At 44.5% G+C, this 18,223-nt stretch overlaps 3 protein-coding genes and 1 long non-coding RNA gene across 5 annotated transcripts in view; 2 read left to right on the top strand and 2 right to left on the bottom strand.

The window, feature by feature from the left end:
- Positions 1–4,190: 4,190 nt before the first annotated feature.
- LOC146232751 (protein FAM219A-like) lies at positions 4,191–9,080 on the top strand. The gene is made up of 6 exons (XM_084690299.1): positions 4,191–4,488; positions 5,421–5,523; positions 6,122–6,227; positions 6,385–6,465; positions 6,618–6,672; positions 7,139–9,080. The coding sequence occupies exons 1-6, from the start codon at positions 4,426–4,428 to the stop codon at positions 7,295–7,297; spliced, it is 567 nt and encodes a 188-aa protein (XP_084546425.1). The 5' UTR covers positions 4,191–4,425; the 3' UTR covers positions 7,298–9,080.
- Positions 9,081–9,244: 164 nt separating this feature from the next.
- Positions 9,245–12,442, bottom strand: klf9 (Kruppel like factor 9). The gene is made up of 2 exons (XM_084690298.1): positions 11,648–12,442; positions 9,245–10,569 (listed from the first exon to the last, which is right to left on the bottom strand). Exons 1-2 carry the CDS (start codon positions 12,102–12,104, stop codon positions 10,292–10,294), a joined length of 735 nt encoding a protein of 244 aa, XP_084546424.1. The 5' UTR covers positions 12,105–12,442; the 3' UTR covers positions 9,245–10,291.
- A 193-nt stretch (positions 12,443–12,635) lies between these two features.
- Positions 12,636–16,885, top strand: LOC146232749 (uncharacterized). Of its 2 annotated transcripts, none has more exons than XR_014742248.1 (3): positions 12,636–13,312; positions 14,400–14,480; positions 15,192–16,885. It is a non-coding gene; the product is annotated as an uncharacterized LOC146232749 (long non-coding RNA). The 2 variants fall into 2 exon arrangements; XR_014742247.1 differs by lacking the exon at positions 12,636–13,312 and adding an exon at positions 13,329–13,796.
- Positions 16,886–18,029: 1,144 nt separating this feature from the next.
- Positions 18,030–18,223, bottom strand: part of LOC146232748 (transient receptor potential cation channel subfamily M member 3-like) — a 95,756-nt gene continuing 95,562 nt past the window's right edge. Inside the window, 1 exon segment of the mRNA XM_084690011.1 lies at positions 18,030–18,221. Coding sequence (XP_084546137.1) covers positions 18,054–18,221 — 168 coding nt within the window. The 3' untranslated portion in view covers positions 18,030–18,053.

Below are 18,223 nucleotides of genomic sequence, written 5' to 3'. Positions count from 1 at the left end.
GTGGTATAGTAGTCTGGAATTAGACAGGATCCTTCCAGGCCAGAGTCTTGCCCCATGTCCCCAGCCTAGGGAGATCCTACGCTGGGTGAAGATTGACCCACTGCCCCCTTATCTCCGTGACACCCAGAACCAAAATAGAGTGCCCGCATGGGTCTAGGATTTCCTGTTTATTTCTATGTGTGTGTGTGTGTGGTGATGTTTGGTGTGTGTCGAAGTGATGGAATGGGGAAAGTGTGTGTGTGTGTGCGTGCTCGTTGTAACACAACTTCTCTTCTGTCAGCAGTTGCAACAGAGAAGCGGAACCCCAAGCGGGCACAGGCATGGCGCTCACATCGCCCTGACCCTCACATCTGCACCACAAACCCACTGCTGTGGGATTCACCTCCGACAGTCCGAACCCCGCGGAGATTGACCATGGAGTCGGACCTGAAGACGGGTCTGTCTGTGTGGGCCATCGTGGCCATCGTGTGTAACTCCGTGGTGGGTGTCCTCATCCTCATCCTGTTCGTGGTCCTCTACAAGGCCTGCAAGGTGCCCTCTTGCCAGGAGAAGGCTGCAGCCCTCACTGACTCCCAGCTTCAACACAGAGGCGAGCAGAAATACCTGCTGACCACGGCCTGACGGAGAGCGTAGCTAGCACTCACTGACTGACTCGCTAATGACTCCCTAACCGAAAATACGGCGAGTCAATGAGCTGTAGCTCCCTGTTTCGTCCCTCCTCGCGCTCCAATCCCATGTCTCCTCACTCTGTCTGTTCCATTGTATTTATCTCTTTTTTGGGTGCTTTCCTGTGGGACTCCCTTTCTCTCCGTCTGTCACTCCCAGTCTGTGAAGTTTAGAGCAAACGAACATGACGACGGTTGGGTGGTTAAGCGTCACGTAAGAAAAACAACGAGAGTAATCCTCTTATCTCCTTGGTGCTCATCTGGGATGGACCATCTGTGTGTGTTTACACTTTGCAGACCGGCTCCGCTGTGCCCTGCACGAATGAGAAACGGCGAGGGTGAAAGAGGGTGAGAGGTTGCACGGAGGAAAGGAGAGAAGAGAGGGTCACTTTCAGCTATTCACGGGCCGCTTGATGTTTACAAACCGAGCTAACGATACCAGGAAGTGGAGAGATAGACCACCAGGCGGAGGCGGGGGAGGGAGATGAAAAGATAGGTGGAGAACGAGGGGTGCACATTTTGAGAGACGCGACGACCATAGAACCGGATGTTTTGATGAGACATTGTTTACCAAATGAGAAGTCGAGGCCTTTGACTGTGAAGCTTCACATTTCTACAGGTCTCCCTCGGGTAATAGAAAAAGCTACATAGAAGACAACTTACAAAATACACGTGTCACGTTAACTAAACATTAGCTAAAGGTCGTAGTCTGCTGTTATTCTGTTATTCTATTTAGAGATGATCTTTACAGGAGAGACACTTTATGTTATCATGACCTATTAACTATAGCAAATGCCGTAGATTATTCTGGTGACGACTTCAAATGCCAATCACTGCATTCCTGCAAAACACCATTATATCCATGGATATAATTTTGAACTCATTTTTTGTATTCACACAATAAAATGGTTTACTTTTGTGTATACATGTCATGCATCTTCTTGGCTTACAGGGGTTTACATCTTGTAACCTCAGCATTATCCTTACTTAGCAATTAACCAAATGGCTTTGAAATTATAGAGAGCAAATGAGCATTGCTATAGTTAACACATGTCGTATCTTGATCATACCCTGCCCCCCTATTAACTCACCGTCGGTTGGTCAATCTAGATCTCGTTCTCCATCCATTGCACTCCTCTCCTTCAGGACAGATTAAAGATTAAAGGGTTACCAGTCAATCAGATGTATGCACACATCCACGGACCTAAACACATTTGTGTCCTCATCTTCCACTGATAGTCTGATCTTAAAAGGTGTGAACGTGTCACGCTAATGAGATTGTGCGGATCCCTGATTGAGCTCATTGACCACTGAGAGGAGAGGAGATGGCAAATCTCCCCGAAGGCCTCTCAATGGCATTCAAAGTGCCGTTACTCGTAGTCCTTTCGAGGGGTTTCATTTGAGAAGGCTCAATACACATTCCCTGACATGGGCACTTCTCATCGTGCTTGGCACGGTCGATCACGTTAATGTGCCAGATTTAGCCAAGCAGGCTCATTGTCATCGCCAGTCCCTGGCATGTCAAAACATTCAAAGAAAACATCGAAAATCACATAAGCATATAGCATATGTAACAAATGAAACAATGACACGACCACGCCAAATGATCACACAGCACATTTGATTGTCCAGCGACTACTCTTACACAGATTTGGAGAAAGAATGGAACGAATGTGGGGGTAGTTTGCGTCTGTGAAGGGGAGGCAAAAAAGCCGACACGAGTGTGTGGATTTTCAGGGCTCTGTAGACAGATGGCCGGGGCCTAAGGTAGGTTGTTGCTCTAAGCAAGAATCTCTGCACAGCTGCTCCCGCCACCAGCTTCACCACAGGCCTCAGCACCACCTACCTGCTCATGGTAAACCAAAGATCCCTAGCACCACTACACTTTCAATACACACGAAGCGCTGACGCTGGTGGGAGAAATTCTAGGATCCAACCATTATTTATGCATGCGGTATGTTAATCCCAACCCATTGAAAAAGACTACTCGTTATATTACTACCTTGCTTCTTGTTTTACAGCCTTGTAAGCGTGTGTTTTCTTACTGTTGTTTTCACGTCCTGGCGTTTGAGGAAGAGTAAGGGGCTGCTAATTATATAGGATCCAGGTCATGTTTTATTTAATACCTTGTCCCTTTTAGTTTCAGGGGTATGCCTTAAGGAATATCGGACACACAATGATGGCCTCTTTTTTTGTTCGCCAGCTGTTTGGTCTCAACCCCCTATTTCCACCCTTTTCTCTGCGTAGATAAGCTCATGACTTCCTCCTTGAAATGCCGCCACACCATTGGTGGAGAGACAGACCGGGTTTTCTCAAACATCTGCACCACCGACTACTGACAACAAACAGAATACTTTAAGAACCCTGAAAGCCCAGTCGGTTTGTAGACAGCACACCCACTGCCCCGAGCGAGCCCAGACACTGGAAGTTCCTTTGAACACACGGCAGGATGACCCAGAGGTCTTGTGCCATTTCGTGATCAGGAAGCTCTCATATCCAAAGTGACAAGTCTAGTCTTGTCTTTTACGTAACACTGACCATGACTCACTTGCTGTGGCTTTCACCTACATCCCCTGGGGTTAGGTCTTCACGGCCTTCGTCTCCTCGCGACTCTCATCTCGACGGTCAGGTTACAGTTGCGGCTATCTCTATGGAGGGAAAGCATGTCGGAGACGCAGGCTGGGCTATCTGCAGTCTGTCACATGTGCGACCATTAGGATTTTCCCTTGCCCACCCTTTTAAACTCAGCACGCTGTTATGTAACAACCTTTAACAAACACGGCCAACATCCAGAGCACTAATAAACCAAGGCCGATTCATCTGCCCCTCCATCTGCACCGCTGGAGGGGTTGCGTAACCCACATCTACCAAGAGTCACTGAGGATGAGGATCAGTGTGTGTGTGTGTTTGTATGTGTGTGTGTGTGTGTGTGTGTGATGGGGCATGGTGGTAGTAAATAACGAATAATGAATGAATAATCAGGCTCTAATCACATCACATCTCCATGGTTTCACTTTGGTAATAAAGATTCCCAAATCTTCAAAGCAATCGCAGTGCTATAAAATAATTTAATCGGGGAAATGCTAAAGTTGAATCCGTACACGGTATGATTATAGTCCCAAAGAGGCACACAATTTAATTAGAATGCGTAATAGCTATAGCAAATCAAGCCACGCTATTGTACAGAACAAATGCATGCGCATGTGTGACAGTGGCATTTATTATTGATAAGCCTTTTGTACCAGGGCATGGTACATTGCTGCACTCTGCTGGTGTAAATCGGCATCTGTAAACGTGTTAAAGGGGACGATGATGCCAGGCTGGAGAGGCAGAAATCGTTTTTTTTTTGCGCCTATCCGGGCAAATTAGCTTAAATCTCAGACTGATTTAAAATTCAATATTTAAGAAAAGTATGGACCTGGTATATCATTGTCTTAATTCAATCCGCGATGGCTTTACATTAATGTTAACTAGTAGTCTAAACCCAATTGGCTGATCCCATTTAGTTTGACAATATCATGTGGCGAGGCGTCTCCTGGATTAATACCCGGAAGTGGGTGGTTGAGTCACAGACTGGTCACCACATCAGACCGACACACTGCCTGCTGGGATGCTGTGATGAGGCAGAGAACAGGAGATCAGAGACCGTTACTAAACTGAGAAACGGACAATCTTAGCACCGACACAGCTCTAAAACCAACTACAAGGAACGGCCGTTAAATCGCCAGGCAAGGACGAGCATATAAGAAGCGTCGCCAAAATGATGGAAGAGATAGATAGATTTCAAGTGCCAAGCGCTGTCCAGGGGGAGAATGATCCGCTGGTAAGCTGGATGTGATTTCCATTATTTTAAGATAATTTTAATAGTCATGTTTAATTTGTAGAAATGTTATTTTAGCCTACATTACGATATTGAATCGTCATATATTTATGAAGGCCCATATAGCCTACACACGGGCCGGATATCATTTTTGCCTTTATAACGTCGCATTCATATGCGCAAATAAGAACCAAAGACTTATAGCCCAAAAAGTACACACCATGGTTATGCTCAGATAATTTTGGACGACCTTGGTCGATATTCGTTTTCCCGGAGGAGATGCTGCGGCTGACCTGCATGCGTAGCAAACATCAGTCTGGCGAAAACAACCATTTCAGAGCCACATCCCCTCAGACACTTATTACGCGCATGAAATTATTTCACAAATTATCAAAGGCGTGTCTGAGGTTTGTAAAACCCAACATTTAGGCTTTTTAATGGTGTCATTCATATGTGATTTTTTTCTTCTTCCGCTGAGTTACATAATTGAGCCCTTATATCAAAACAAGTAGCCCATAGGCTACTGCTACAAACAGCAAGGCCTATAGCTCCCGTTGGATTACTTCATCCTGCGGAGGCTGCGTGAAGCGGCACCTGCTCTCCATGGTAGGCATGCGACGCGGCAATATAGCAGTCTACCCCTGTAGCGTAGGCTACATGCTACGCCCTGGCCCAGGGGGGATCCGTATTGCGCTTCAGACTGATTCAAAACAAGGCGACATGATTCTGTTTTATGACTGCTGTTGAAAATGGGGAGAAAAAAAACACAAGCTTTTCAAGACCTATCGTAATGCTAAATGTGCAGCAAACAGGAATGGCACATCATTGATTATTGATGGATCAATGTTCTCTCTCTCTCTCTCTCTCTCTCTCTCTCTCTCTCTCTCCCTCTCTCTCCCTGTCTCTCTTTCTTCTTCTCTGCATCTGTCCTCCAGGACCCAGCATCCTCCACAGCATCATCCGAGGCAGACTCAGATGCCAGGGAGGGGGAACCAGTCACCATCAACTACAAGCCCTCTCCCCTCCAGATGAAGATAGGTGAGTAGCAGCGGTACACCCACCACACCTGCTTTCAGCACCATGGACAAGGGACGCTCAGGAGAAGCCGCCTTTAGAGGAGATAGAAGTATCTTGAACAAATGCAGCTTCTTGACTTTGAGAGTGCCGTTCTCAATCCTGGTCCTGGACATTCTAGAAGTTTCCCTGCTCCAACACACACCTGATTCTAATGAATAGGTTAACATCAGGCTTCTGCTTAGTTTGATAATGACCTATTCATTTGACCCAAGTATTGTAAGAGGGAAAAAATCTAGAAGATGCAGGGCTGGGGGTGCCAAGGACCAGGACTGAGAAAGACAGTTTAAAGGAACATGTTTATCATGTTATGTCTTGACAACTTGCCCATATCTTAGATGAAACGTCATTTTATTGTTAGGGTGTCAATGAATTGCTATTTTATTGCTAAGTGTGCTTTACACATGCAGTCCTTATACGATATGAAGCACTGTAGAAAAAGTTGTAAACTTTCACCAATGGACCCATGTGGTCTGTTGAAAGGAAGTAACAGTGAACTACAATGTGTGTCCGCCATATCCACGTGATGTCATATCCTGTCTCGCGTTTCTGCGGCGTGCAGAGAAGCAGAGAGAGCTAGCCCGGAAGGGCTCCGCGAAGAACGCCAACGCCGTCGGAAGCCCAGTCAACCAACAACCCAAGAAGAACAACGTGATGGCCAGAACGCGGTGAGTCACCCGCCACGGCATTTTGCGAGACCTTTCTCTTTGCTCTCCTCGGTTCTGTACTCATCATGCAAATGTCTCTTTCTTATTAGTCATCTGTCTCGCTCCCAACCCCCTGGACCTCTTGTGCTGTCTGTCTCTGCCTTTGTCTTTCCCTTAGGCTGGTAGTACCAAATAAGGGCTACTCTTCCTTGGACCAGAGCCCAGATGAGAAGCCCCTTGTGGCCCTAGACACAGACAGGTAAGGGGCCACATCCACACCTCCACATCCCCCTCAGGGCTGCGCAACTACTTTTATAGACACGCGGGACATGTGAAACGAAGCACACACCCACGCACGCACACACACACACACACACACACACACTCAAGGACATTGTATTTGTGTTGCAGTGATGATGACTTTGACATGTCAAGATACTCCTCGTCAGGATACTCGTCAGCCGAGGTGAGATGTGTGAGGGAGCAGTACCACCTCCCTCCCTCCCTCCCTCTCTCTCTCTCTCTCTCTCTCTCTCTCTCTCTCTCTCTCTCTCTCTCTCTCTCTCTCTCTCTCTCTAATTATCTTATTCACTCTCACTATCTCTCTCTTTCTCTAATTATCTTGCTCACTCTCACTTTTTCTCTCGCTCTCTCTCTAATTATCTAGTTCACTCTCCCTTTTTCTCTCTCTCTCTCTCTAATTATCTTGTTCACTCTTACTATGTCTCTCTCTCTCTCTTTTCCAGTCCCTTCCACGTTCGCTCAGTCCCACTCTCTAATTAGGTTGTAAATGATTCTGTGTCCTGTTTCAGCTGTGCCACACGTTTGTCTTGCATGTTATTTCAATTACTGTAATGTAGCCGTTCACCTATCTTTATATATTGTCTGTCTGTTGTCTCCTGGATCATAACGCCTGTCTGTCCCCCTTTCAGCAAATCAACCAAGACCTGAACATCCAGCTGCTAAAGGACGGATACCGCCTGGACGAGATCCCCGACGACGAAGACCTGGACCTGATCCCGCCCAAATCCGTGAACCCCACCTGCATGTGCTGCCAGGCCACCTCCTCCACTGCCTGTCAGATCCAGTAGCCCCCCACCCCTGCCTCCCTCCCCCCGACACACATCCCCGCCCGCCTGCAGTGAGTTTACTACGCCTGCTGAGCGGCGACAGAGAGCAACAGTAGAATATGATAAGTACATATACGATGACCCATAATCAACTTACCTAAACGAAAGTTATGTTTGAACCTGAAAATGCAGAAAAAGGGAAAAAAGAACAACAAAATGACACAAAAATGATATGACAAAAAAAAACTATTATGACTATTAACAATAATGACTTCCTCCTATGGTAGGATATGCACTTCTGTTTGTGTTTGAGGTTAAGACGAAGGCTTACACTTGGTCTCTCTGGCTCCTTCTCCCGTGTAACATATTGTGTAACACACGTGAACAAAGGGTTCGTTTCCGTCGTTTAAAGGTGATTCTCATGTCCCAAATCATTAAGAAACATCCTCCGAACTGCTGCTGATTCGACTGCTTTGCTTACCTGACTTCAGGGTCAGAGTTTCTGCTTTCGTTTCGTTCTCCGGATCTTCTTTTCTTGGTCGTAGACTTTTTAAATCGAGGGAATGGTATGATTGTATGTGCTGGGATGTGCTTTTGAAAAGTGAACACTAAGTACCCAATAGTCTTGGGACTGTCTTCTGGTACTGAGAAAATGGTTGTGTAGCACAGGCCAGAACATTGCACTCAGTCACTCCACCCACTCACTTTCCCCTTTCCCTTTACTTTGTAGAGGTTTATTGTAGCTGACTATTTGAGTTTTTAGGAATGAATGTATTGGGAAGAGGCCGAACGCATGAAAAGCACCCAGTTAGGGAGATGAACTTTGGAACTGGCTGTTTAGCCTCACTCCGCTACACACCATCTACTTCTAACTTGACTATTCATTGGGAGACGTTTGTCGTTATTTTGAATGTGTCCGTCGTGACGATTTGAGGTGGTTCAGCTTTCACCACAAAACTGGTTGAACACCTGTTCCCATGTTCAAAGGGATGACGTCTTTGAATTGACCAATGGGATGAGCTCTGAGCCTTTGTATCATTGCACTGATTTTTTTGTCTTTTGTTGCTTTTCACCCTGCCAGACCCACACAGCTCCAATCCTATAGAGGCCCAATGACTGAGCAAATGGGCTTGAGGTTATTGTGCACAGATTAGCAGACTTTAGAGAGCTTTGCTGCCTTTCGTGGCTTTGTGGCGTTGCTATGCCATCCCCTGCCGTCACATGTCAAAGTCCTGTATTCCTGTTCCGCAGCCTTTTCCCGAAAACGCCTCGTCGTGCACCACCTCACAGAAAGAGCTCGTGATTGGTGTCAAATCTTGTGCATACACCAGTCCTTGGCATCCTTGTAGGTAAGGGTCAAAGTGCAGTTTAGGGAATTGAGAACATGGATCCGGGAAGTGTCCGAGGAGCACACACAATGCCAACTGAGAGCGTTGGGCGCCATCTCTCTTTCTTGTGATTGGTTGAAAGTGATGTGTCATGAACTTGGAGCAGCCGTCCCACGCACTCTCACTTGTTCTTCTTTGGCTGATTTGCTATTAGAGTATGCCTTAATTATCGAATATCGAAAAGAGTGTATTTTGTGTCCTGCTCTTGTATGGATTTGTTTTAAACAGATTTGCGGTCTGTGCAGGAATGTTTTGATTTGATATTATTTTAAATTTATTTTTACATTTAGACACAAGCGTTTCTTTTTTTGTGTTCATTTTTTTTTTTTTTACAATGTGTCGTCACATCCATTCCAGTATTTAACAGTGAATTTGTTCTGTGTGGTGTGTAATATCAATAAACACAAAAACAATGACATGCTGCTTTGGTGACTGGTTCTTGCAATCAAAGAATGTCTAGTATTATTCTATCAGGGATAAAGATCCCTGATAGTCCCACAAAGCCACTGTAGGATGCAATTGAAAACAAACCGTAGGTCTTACATTGACATGTATGTATGTAAATAATTAATAAAAGGCATACAAAGATACTTCTTTATTAATAAAACTTTAGGCCAGTGAATTACGCTGCTATGCATACACACTTGTCTCAGTTACACAGTATCATGTAATTCTTAGCCTTTCATACGGACAATTAGAAAACTTGTCAAATGACCATGAAGGCACAAACTGTGTTGAATATAGCACAGTTTTGGTAAATAGAAGCCTATTCACCATCTTACATTTACAATTATACACTGCAATGTGCAAATCTGTAAAAGAGCCACAAAGGTAACTGTAAGCATTTACTCACAACAACCATTATTTGTTCACAAATGGGATGACATTCAATCTCAACCTGACCTACCCCATCAAAGGCTTATGATTGTGATATCGAGATATACTATAATTATTGACTGCTACCACTTCACGCCACCAGAGGGCCCTTTTTGACAATACTTTGCTGATCAGCAAAACCATGTACAGAAGACTCAAGCTGCGCATAAACATCCAGTAACATATTTTTGTAATCATATTTATGAGAACATAATTGTGAAATCAAACATATAGTATACATATTTGCCACAGATTGGTGATGGCAAAGTCCACTGCTCTTTTGCAGTCTGGTCTGTGCTGGAGAGTGTTGTCAGTTTAGATCTGATATCAAATATTTGACATGGTATTGTGGCCCAGTATAACAGAACCTATTTACCACATTGTCTTTTGTAAAGAGTTTACAAAAACAAATGGCCGCCAGTCTTTCAGGGAGACACAAACAAAGTCAGTACATACAGTATGTTCTTTTGGCAGTCCAAGTCTAGCCTATATATCTGCTAGCACTACAGTATTTACATTACAATACTACATTCATCATGTCTTTCTGTCAGAAGGGGCTTTGTACAAGCGTAGGGTGTGTGTCTTATATCGAACCACAGCCTACGTAAAGTCAAAGACATCCACAGGATGAGTGTGCATCGTTCGTGTGAATTAGGCGTGTGTACAGTAAGCGTGTGTGTGTGGGTGTGTGTGTGTGTGTGTGTGTGTGTGTAACGGTTCGTATACACGCCGTGTGTATCGGGGGCGTGCCTCACACCCCGGCCACAGCTGGGTCACCCGAATCCGAGGAGGACGCGGAGAGGGATGAACGGCGCCTTTTGGCGGTGGAGTTCTCCAGCATGCTGGGGTCGAAGCCGGCGTGGCGGCGGGCGTGTTTGGTCAGGTGGTCGCTCCTCATGAAGCACTTGTCACACAGCGGGCAGGTGAAGCGCTTCTCGCCCGTGTGCGTGCGGTAGTGGCGGGTGAGCTCGTCGGAGCGGGAGAACTTCTTACAGCAGCCGGGCCAGGTGCACTGGAAGGGTCGCTCGCCTGTCAACACACGCCGTTTTTCAGGAAGTCAAAAAAGGTCAGGGTAAGACTGTGAGGTCGTCAGAGACATTGAGTAATGATTCCGTTATTTGTGTAGTTTGGTACCATTTTACAATAATCCCCGAAAGTGTAAATGAATAATCGCAAAAGATCTTGACATTTTGAGCACTTCTCTAGAGGTTGAGGTGACCTCACTTCACCATAAAACAAGTACATGCTGTTCGGTTATCCTCGCAGTCAATACCCAAATTACACACCTAAGCAATCATGACGTGTCTGTTGCTCTCCATGAAGGAGGAGAAGGAAGGAGAAACTTCAAATTTGCAGTGTGGCAACACCCGCAAAACTATCAATTGGTTGCAAGGATAGAAAAACTGAAGTATATCCGTTTATTTTTTATTTTTTTTGCTAAAAATGTTAACAAATACAATGACCGTTCAATCCATTCAGAACAAGGAGTTTTAACATCGTTAACAGCGCATGTGTGAATTTTCGTCATCAATCAAAAGACAAATGGACGTTACGCAATTTCTTTTTGTGATATGAGTGAACAACATGCAGTGGCTTGTGCACCACCCACCCACGTGCCCTACACGAAACCACATGTTCCCTGTTTACAACTCCAATGAGTGAGGGAACGTGAAGTGTGTTACATGACGTATGAGGAAATTGCGGCTCACTGGGGTTATCACCGGACGCCGTGGGCGGCAATGTCGCAGTGACCCGTATGATATAGCCTATTCAAAAACACCTCAATTTATGAGTATTCAGCCGATTTGAAAGACCTTTGGTTTTTGTTGTACCTATCCTCAATAGTTTATATAAATGATTCTGTCTCAATAGCCATCAATACATTAACAACCTGTGGCTAAAGGACATGGCACCGCCCCATGCATGCGAGCATTCTTCACCCGCGGTCACACCCCTGCCGTGCTTGTAATTAAAAGAAACGAAGCTGTATGTTTTGTGTCCACGTAAACACATCCCACACCTACCCTTGACCTTTTATTGTGAAAGGTTATGATTGCACATTTCACATAACACATTTAACAAAGATGAATTTAACGCATATGCTTACCAGTGTGTACCCTCAAGTGGGCTTTGAGGTGAGACGACTTGCCATACATTTTCCCGCAGCCAGAAAAATGACAGCAATGCCTCTTATCGGTAGACACCGGCATAATCATCGTCTTCTTGTTCCAAGACTGATTCGCTTCCTTTCGCACCCGACGATTACCCCGACCGTCTCCGGTTAACCGGCGACCACGTTGCCCCATATCCTGGTTTTGGGTAACACTCTCTGCCAAGCACCTTGTAGTGCCCACGCCAGATGATACGTTAAGTGTGCTTTGGTTGCATTTATTTAGGTCCAACAAAATCATCGCCACCATCAATAAAGTCCTGTTCTCCTGGTTTTCTTTAGTCAAGTCATTAGTTTCCCCAATATCTGGACAACCGTGCCCCGTAGATTGTGGATTTGAAATTGAGACTAAACATTTAGCGTCGACATCAGTTTCCGACATCATCATCATCATCGATAAACCCGCTCTAACAATTCCGACTTGAGAAAAAATCCCTGCGCAGCAGCTTTCCTGAATCACTTTGCTACAGGAAGGTCAGGAAACGTGGTGAGACATCCACACGTGTCAACTTAACGGTTTGTCTGTTTTTCACAAAAAAATATCCGTCTGTTTACTTGGAACAAACAAAATAGACAAAAGCATGTCCTCGCGTGTAAATATCACAGAACGAAGCAAGAGAAGTTCGCTGTTGAGATAACCAGATTGTCTGTGCGCTCACATGCGACAACTTGTTCTATTTTACTGCAAGAGCAATGAGTCCTCCCAACTCCAAGGAACAATTTCGAGGAATCCCAGAGAGTCGGAATAAAGCTCCCTGGCAATTGGCTACTACTAACTCTGACGTATTTACTTGGAAGAGCCCGTTCATTGATTGATTGAGAGGGCGGTTGACCAATTGTAGGAAGAGCAAACATGAAGGCGACGTTGTTTTCAAGAGCAGGAAATCTTTAACGGTTTTTATGTAGGTTACCTTCTATATGTAATGGCAGTGATTAAATCTAGTGCACACCGTGGACCGTTTCCTGAATGAAAGTAGAGTGGTCGTTCTCTGGTTTTCCGTTTACCAACCCGTATGAATGCAACTATCCTCGTAACCCCCGAGTAGCAGGTCGCTATTTTGAAAATGTCACACATGTCCGGGCTTTCAGGCGAAAAGAGTAGCCATTTCGCAGGTTTTACCCTTTCTATAGCCTAAGAATGTTTCATGATCCTTCTAAAAGTACGTCTACATTGCACTTTGAGTAAGAAGTGATACGTGACGCTTACATTAGTCTTTCACTTTGAAACGCATTGCTACAAACGTTTGCCGGAAAGACTGTCAACAATTTATGAATCATATGGCCTCGGCCTATCGCTGGAGCATATCAGTTATTATGCATTCATTATCAGTTGTAACTTCATTGGAACAAAAAGGCATCAGAGGATGTGTCTAGCCTATAATGTCAAGAAAGCACCCGGCCAGGACAGTCTAGCCAATAGGACTGTGCGTAACAAGAGCTTTCTCTTCGATGTAAACTCCTCGTTCCCTGAATGCAATGGGGGGTTCATCCAAGGACACTATTCTGGGAAAATCTTGATGAGCTTCGGCGTGTACCCGCCTCCTTTTGGATCTGTGCTTCCTTTCCCCTACACAAGTCCCATGCAGAACAAAGGAAACGTTGGTAATGATTCAGGAGCACATACGGATGTAATAACTCTGCTAAAAACGCAATGCGCCACTGTTGATTTCAATGAAATATACCATTTAGAAAGAGGCTGAAATGAAAGGGAGTAAATAACGACAACGATGGGACCAGAAGTGCAAAACTTCCTGAAAACGATATGTTTATCTGCTAGAAAATGCAACTTCCCTATCTCGCGAGTAGATTTAGTGCACGTTGTTATTGACAAGTTGTCAACGAACTCTTTGCCCTGGTGGGTGGTGGGTGTGTTTGAGAGAGAGACCTAGAGACAGACAGAGAGAGAGAGAGACAGGGGGAGGGAGAGAGAGCACGCCCACGTGCATAGAACAGAATGTTCTTTCCTCTGAACTGAAGTTGAACTCGCGCGTCGCTGTCATGCACCGGTTAAAAGTAGGAAACCCAGTCTGGTTAAGACTGAGCTATTTTGAACCAACACCAACGCCCATGAATATCCTACTTTCAAGTAGGTCTACCTTCTGTTCTATATGGGTCAGTAAACATGGCCTTGTGTAGCAAGATGTCATCTACGCATTCTAGATTTACATTACATTTAGTCATTTAGCAGACGCTCTTATCCAGAATAGATTTGAGCAAATGAAACGCACGAAACCTGTCCCGCGCACAGTGAATTGAAAGGGGCATTCTGCCAGCTGTAAATGGGAGAGACAAAGGGCATCTTTGATGTTCACAAATTCATAACAAAAACGCTAAAGGAGTTCAAACGTCAGTAGGCCTATATCATCATGTATCATCAGCACGATTATGTGCATTAATATTAATGGGAACTGGCTTACCAACATTAAGCTACTCCAAGGCCCTATAGAAATATAATGAAATACAAAACTGGTATCTATTGTAGTTGGCTTATCCTTACACAATATACATCCACGTTTATGGCTTAAATAGGCACTACAGAAAACAGAAGAATGGCAAATGTACTTATTAATTTCTTTATTTATTAATGCATGCCGGACAGAATCCTTTTCACATTGAAGAATACAGATGTGTATTTGCATCCAAATACTCACTACTGTGAATCAATGTATAACCTCTCTCTTGCTCTCAGAGTTTTACAGAGTTCGTATCTGTACAATCCCAGTGGAAGAACCGCATGCATGAAATAACACGAAAGTGAGACTGCAGGAATGTAAGTACCCTCGATTTCAAACTACAATATCAGTATTATTGCAGAAAGAAACATGTGCTCAGACTCCTCTTTAGCAAACAAGTACTCACTGACATATTTGAGGAAAATAAAAACTTCATTGGCATTATAACCGTAGTCTATGATTCACAAAACTGTATGCTACAGTATAGGAAAATATTTAAAAAATACTGTACATTGGGTTTTAGTTGGATCGCATTGGCACACCCCTCAGTATCAGGCTACTGTCATCTCTGCTTCAGGGTCCTCTCTCTTTCACACACACAGACACACACACGCACACACAACACACACAGACAGGCCTCCCTTTGATTAGACATAGTCATATCTTGTACAACAGCCACAGCAACATATACAAAACATGTACAAAGCGTTTACACATGAGTTAAGAAGTGCTATGGACATGGGTATGATTTCCTGTCCTCCTTTAGGACACATGTAACAAGTGAGAAGACCGCTGAACTCACTGACACAGACCAGACTCAACAACCCAAACCAACACACGCCGATGGACCAAAAACAAAACAAACTGTATTCCTTACTCTGTCCACTAGGCACTTGTGTAGATCTGAAGGGAATGGATGGGGTGTAACATGATATCCACCTGATTGTCCTGTTATCAAACATATCCATTCCATTCAGGTACATAAGTGTGGATGTAGCGATGGTATAATGGGCTCTTTTGTCCTTCAGTGGGAAAGCAGATGAAGCCAAATCCGGACCAAATCCACCCACATCGTTACTGGCCTACTGTGTACCGGCTCACCATGCTCATGGCTGCAAGGGTCATCGTGAACTTTGACCCCTGTGCAAACAAAAGGGGTTGAGTTTGGCAGAACACCATTAGAGTGAGAGGTCATGATATCCCATTTCCTTTCTGCTATGAGAACACAGGGCATTTTAGATTGAAGTTCCCGTAAGAGTTTGGGTTGAATGTATGAAGCACAGTGATTTAGTGGAAGCCTTCTAACTGAAGAGATATATTTTAAAATATATATATTCTTTTTTTCTAATAACATGTCCCTCTTTTATTTTTGGTGTGCAAATTTATACTTTACAGCTCCCTCGGCCAGTACAACCTCACTAGTGAAGAAAGGCGCTGATAACACAGTACTGGACATGTATAAGGCAAATCAAACATTTAGAACAAGAGCAAAGATACAGAGAGAGCAGCCGGTCAGAAGAACAACGTTACCCAGAATGCCTGACTCACGTCCAAGTTCTCCTAGTGTCTTGCGCAATGTGTTTTCAAAGCACAAAATCAACGTGTTTTCTCCAATAGTACAAGCTGTAACATGGCGGAGATAAACACTGTCTCGAGGGATAGATTTACAATAAATGAACCACTGGAGGACTACTGATTAAGAGGAAGTGATCTTGGTAATGTGTTGCAATATATAAAGGAATTTAAAATAAGCACATTTCATGTTGAGCATCTGTCAATGTAGCCACTCCTTGCCAACAAGATTCCCTACATTTGGTAATGCTTGCAGCTGTATTGCCATGTCAACTAAATTACTTCAGTACTTAGATAACTCTTAATACATTTGGTGAAAAACATAGGAATTTATGAAATACTTCAAATATGATTCAGATTTACAATATAGTCATTATATAATATATTTAGTAAATAATATAGTACATCAGCATTTAGTGCTTATAGGTGTCACCTTTTATTCATTTTAAAATCTCGTAATAATTCAAAATACTTTAAATTAGACAAAATATCACTGAGAAGATTTAAAAATTTAGTATTTCAAACAGGCAATCACTTCTTAATAGTAAGCAAGAAGCTATGACAATCTAGTAATCAATCAAAAATTCATACAATATAATCAATGAAGTAGAGCAATTTTAAAAACACAAACATGAAAAATGACTGATTGGAGAATATGTCATGTTAATGCCACTTGTTTCTTTTCGACTGTTGAAGAAGTCTCTGGGCGAGGTATTCTTTTCCTGTTGGACTTTTTCAAGATTAAAAAATAAAAGAGATTAAAAAACTTACTGATTCTCTGCCACCTTCTCATCTCAACCTGAAATCTACCGTTCCCTCTTCAAAATGCATCGCTGAGAGGGCCGACTGAATAAATGCAGAAGCCATCCACGCAGGGGCCGGTTGGATGTTCATTGGTCTGGTAGGCTGCCTCTCTCCTTTCGAAATGGAATTTCTCACTTTTGGTCTTCAAAATGTACACGACTCAATTATGGTTGACGGTCCCTGAAACCGTGGTCAGCTGGATAAGGGTTGAACTTTTGTGTGGGAATTGACCTAAACCTTGAGGGTTTAGGTTGGTTGAGGGGCAGTTCTATGGGCGTATGTGAAGCCCTCTGTGACATGCTTGCGTGTAAAAAGGGCTATACAAATAAATTTGATTTGATTTGAATTGGTTTTGAAAGAAAAACGAAATGACAGAAGGAGTAAATGACATGACAGAAGGAGTGAATGACAGAAAAGTATAAGGACGGATCCAGATGATGGTCGCAGCCTAGTGTCAGACCTTAACACAGAAAACATTGCCTGCAGACATTGTGGAAGAATGGCACCACTACCAGCAATTGCTCCATGATTGTTTGGTTTCAAAAGAATAATGACACTTTTTAATGCGTTCAATTTGGATGTGTGCTTACAGGAAGACTCCTTAAATAGGCTCACAGCTCTCTCTTGTGTTCAGATCCGAGATTCCAGATGGGGAAGTGCAACCTCGGTATAGGTAATGTGAATAAGTCACTGCTGCAGTCTAGATAGCATCACATGGGGGCTTTCGTGCTGCCTGTCACTGTTCCCTCAGCGTGTGCATGTGCGTGTCACAGGATCTGAGGTGAAAACTGCCGTGGTATACAGTATGCAGAGAACCTCCCATCTTAAAATAGATTTTTGCTTCGGCTGCCCTGTTGTAGGACTATGTAAGACCAATGTCGAATGGTTCAAAGGAGAGGAAACAGAAAATAGTTATAAACCAGTGCCTTTCAGGACGTCAAGCTGCACCGAATGTGGTTCCATTCTCTCCCTAGACCTCTCATTCATCATGTGCGCGCAGCTGGAGCCCGCGCTGCTTGACACTAGCCCAAACATGCTGCAGGTGTCGGGAGAAACACAAGCAGCCATCAGTAGCATCCTCTGGAGTGGGGAGTTTACTGGGCGAGGAGGTAGAAAGGGGCAGCCAAGCAAGGAATGGGACAGACATCCAGCCCGGAGGCCACGTCAATCTGTTTACCGATCTCCATTCGAGACGAGACCACTGCATCGGACAGTTAAGAGAACAATTACCGTACTATAACTGGAATAATGATTGATGTTGCGATGTATAACACAGTGACAGCATGTCGACGGGACAAAATGGCGGAAGACGGCACGAAAAAAAACTTTCATCACCAAACACCTAGTTAGTGTAAACTACGGGAGGAGGCAAAACTACCCTAGAGTCATACTGTACCTCTTAAGACTGCTGGGATCCTGTCCCTAAACTCACACCACCTCTCCCCCCGCCCCCCCCCCCTCCCGGCCCTGTCATCCTGAAGAACAACAACAATGTGCCCACCCCCTCCTCATTGTCACGTGTAGTTGTGCCTGCTGTCGAAGCTACGGAAGGCAGAGGGAGCCGCCATCTTCCTCATGGAGAGGCTGTCTGTCTTGGCCGCCTCAGGCCTGGCCCCCGACTTGCTCCTGAGGAAGGGGTTCCGGGCCCCCAGCCCCCGGCCCCTGTCCCCCCGGCGCCGCCCCC

This window comes from Hypomesus nipponensis, chromosome 24 (genome assembly GCF_054491055.1).
Source record: "Hypomesus nipponensis isolate SF chromosome 24, ASM5449105v1, whole genome shotgun sequence".
In the NCBI taxonomy this organism is placed as follows: domain Eukaryota; kingdom Metazoa; phylum Chordata; class Actinopteri; order Osmeriformes; family Osmeridae; genus Hypomesus; species Hypomesus nipponensis.
This window is presented reverse-complemented; position numbering and strand designations above follow the sequence as displayed.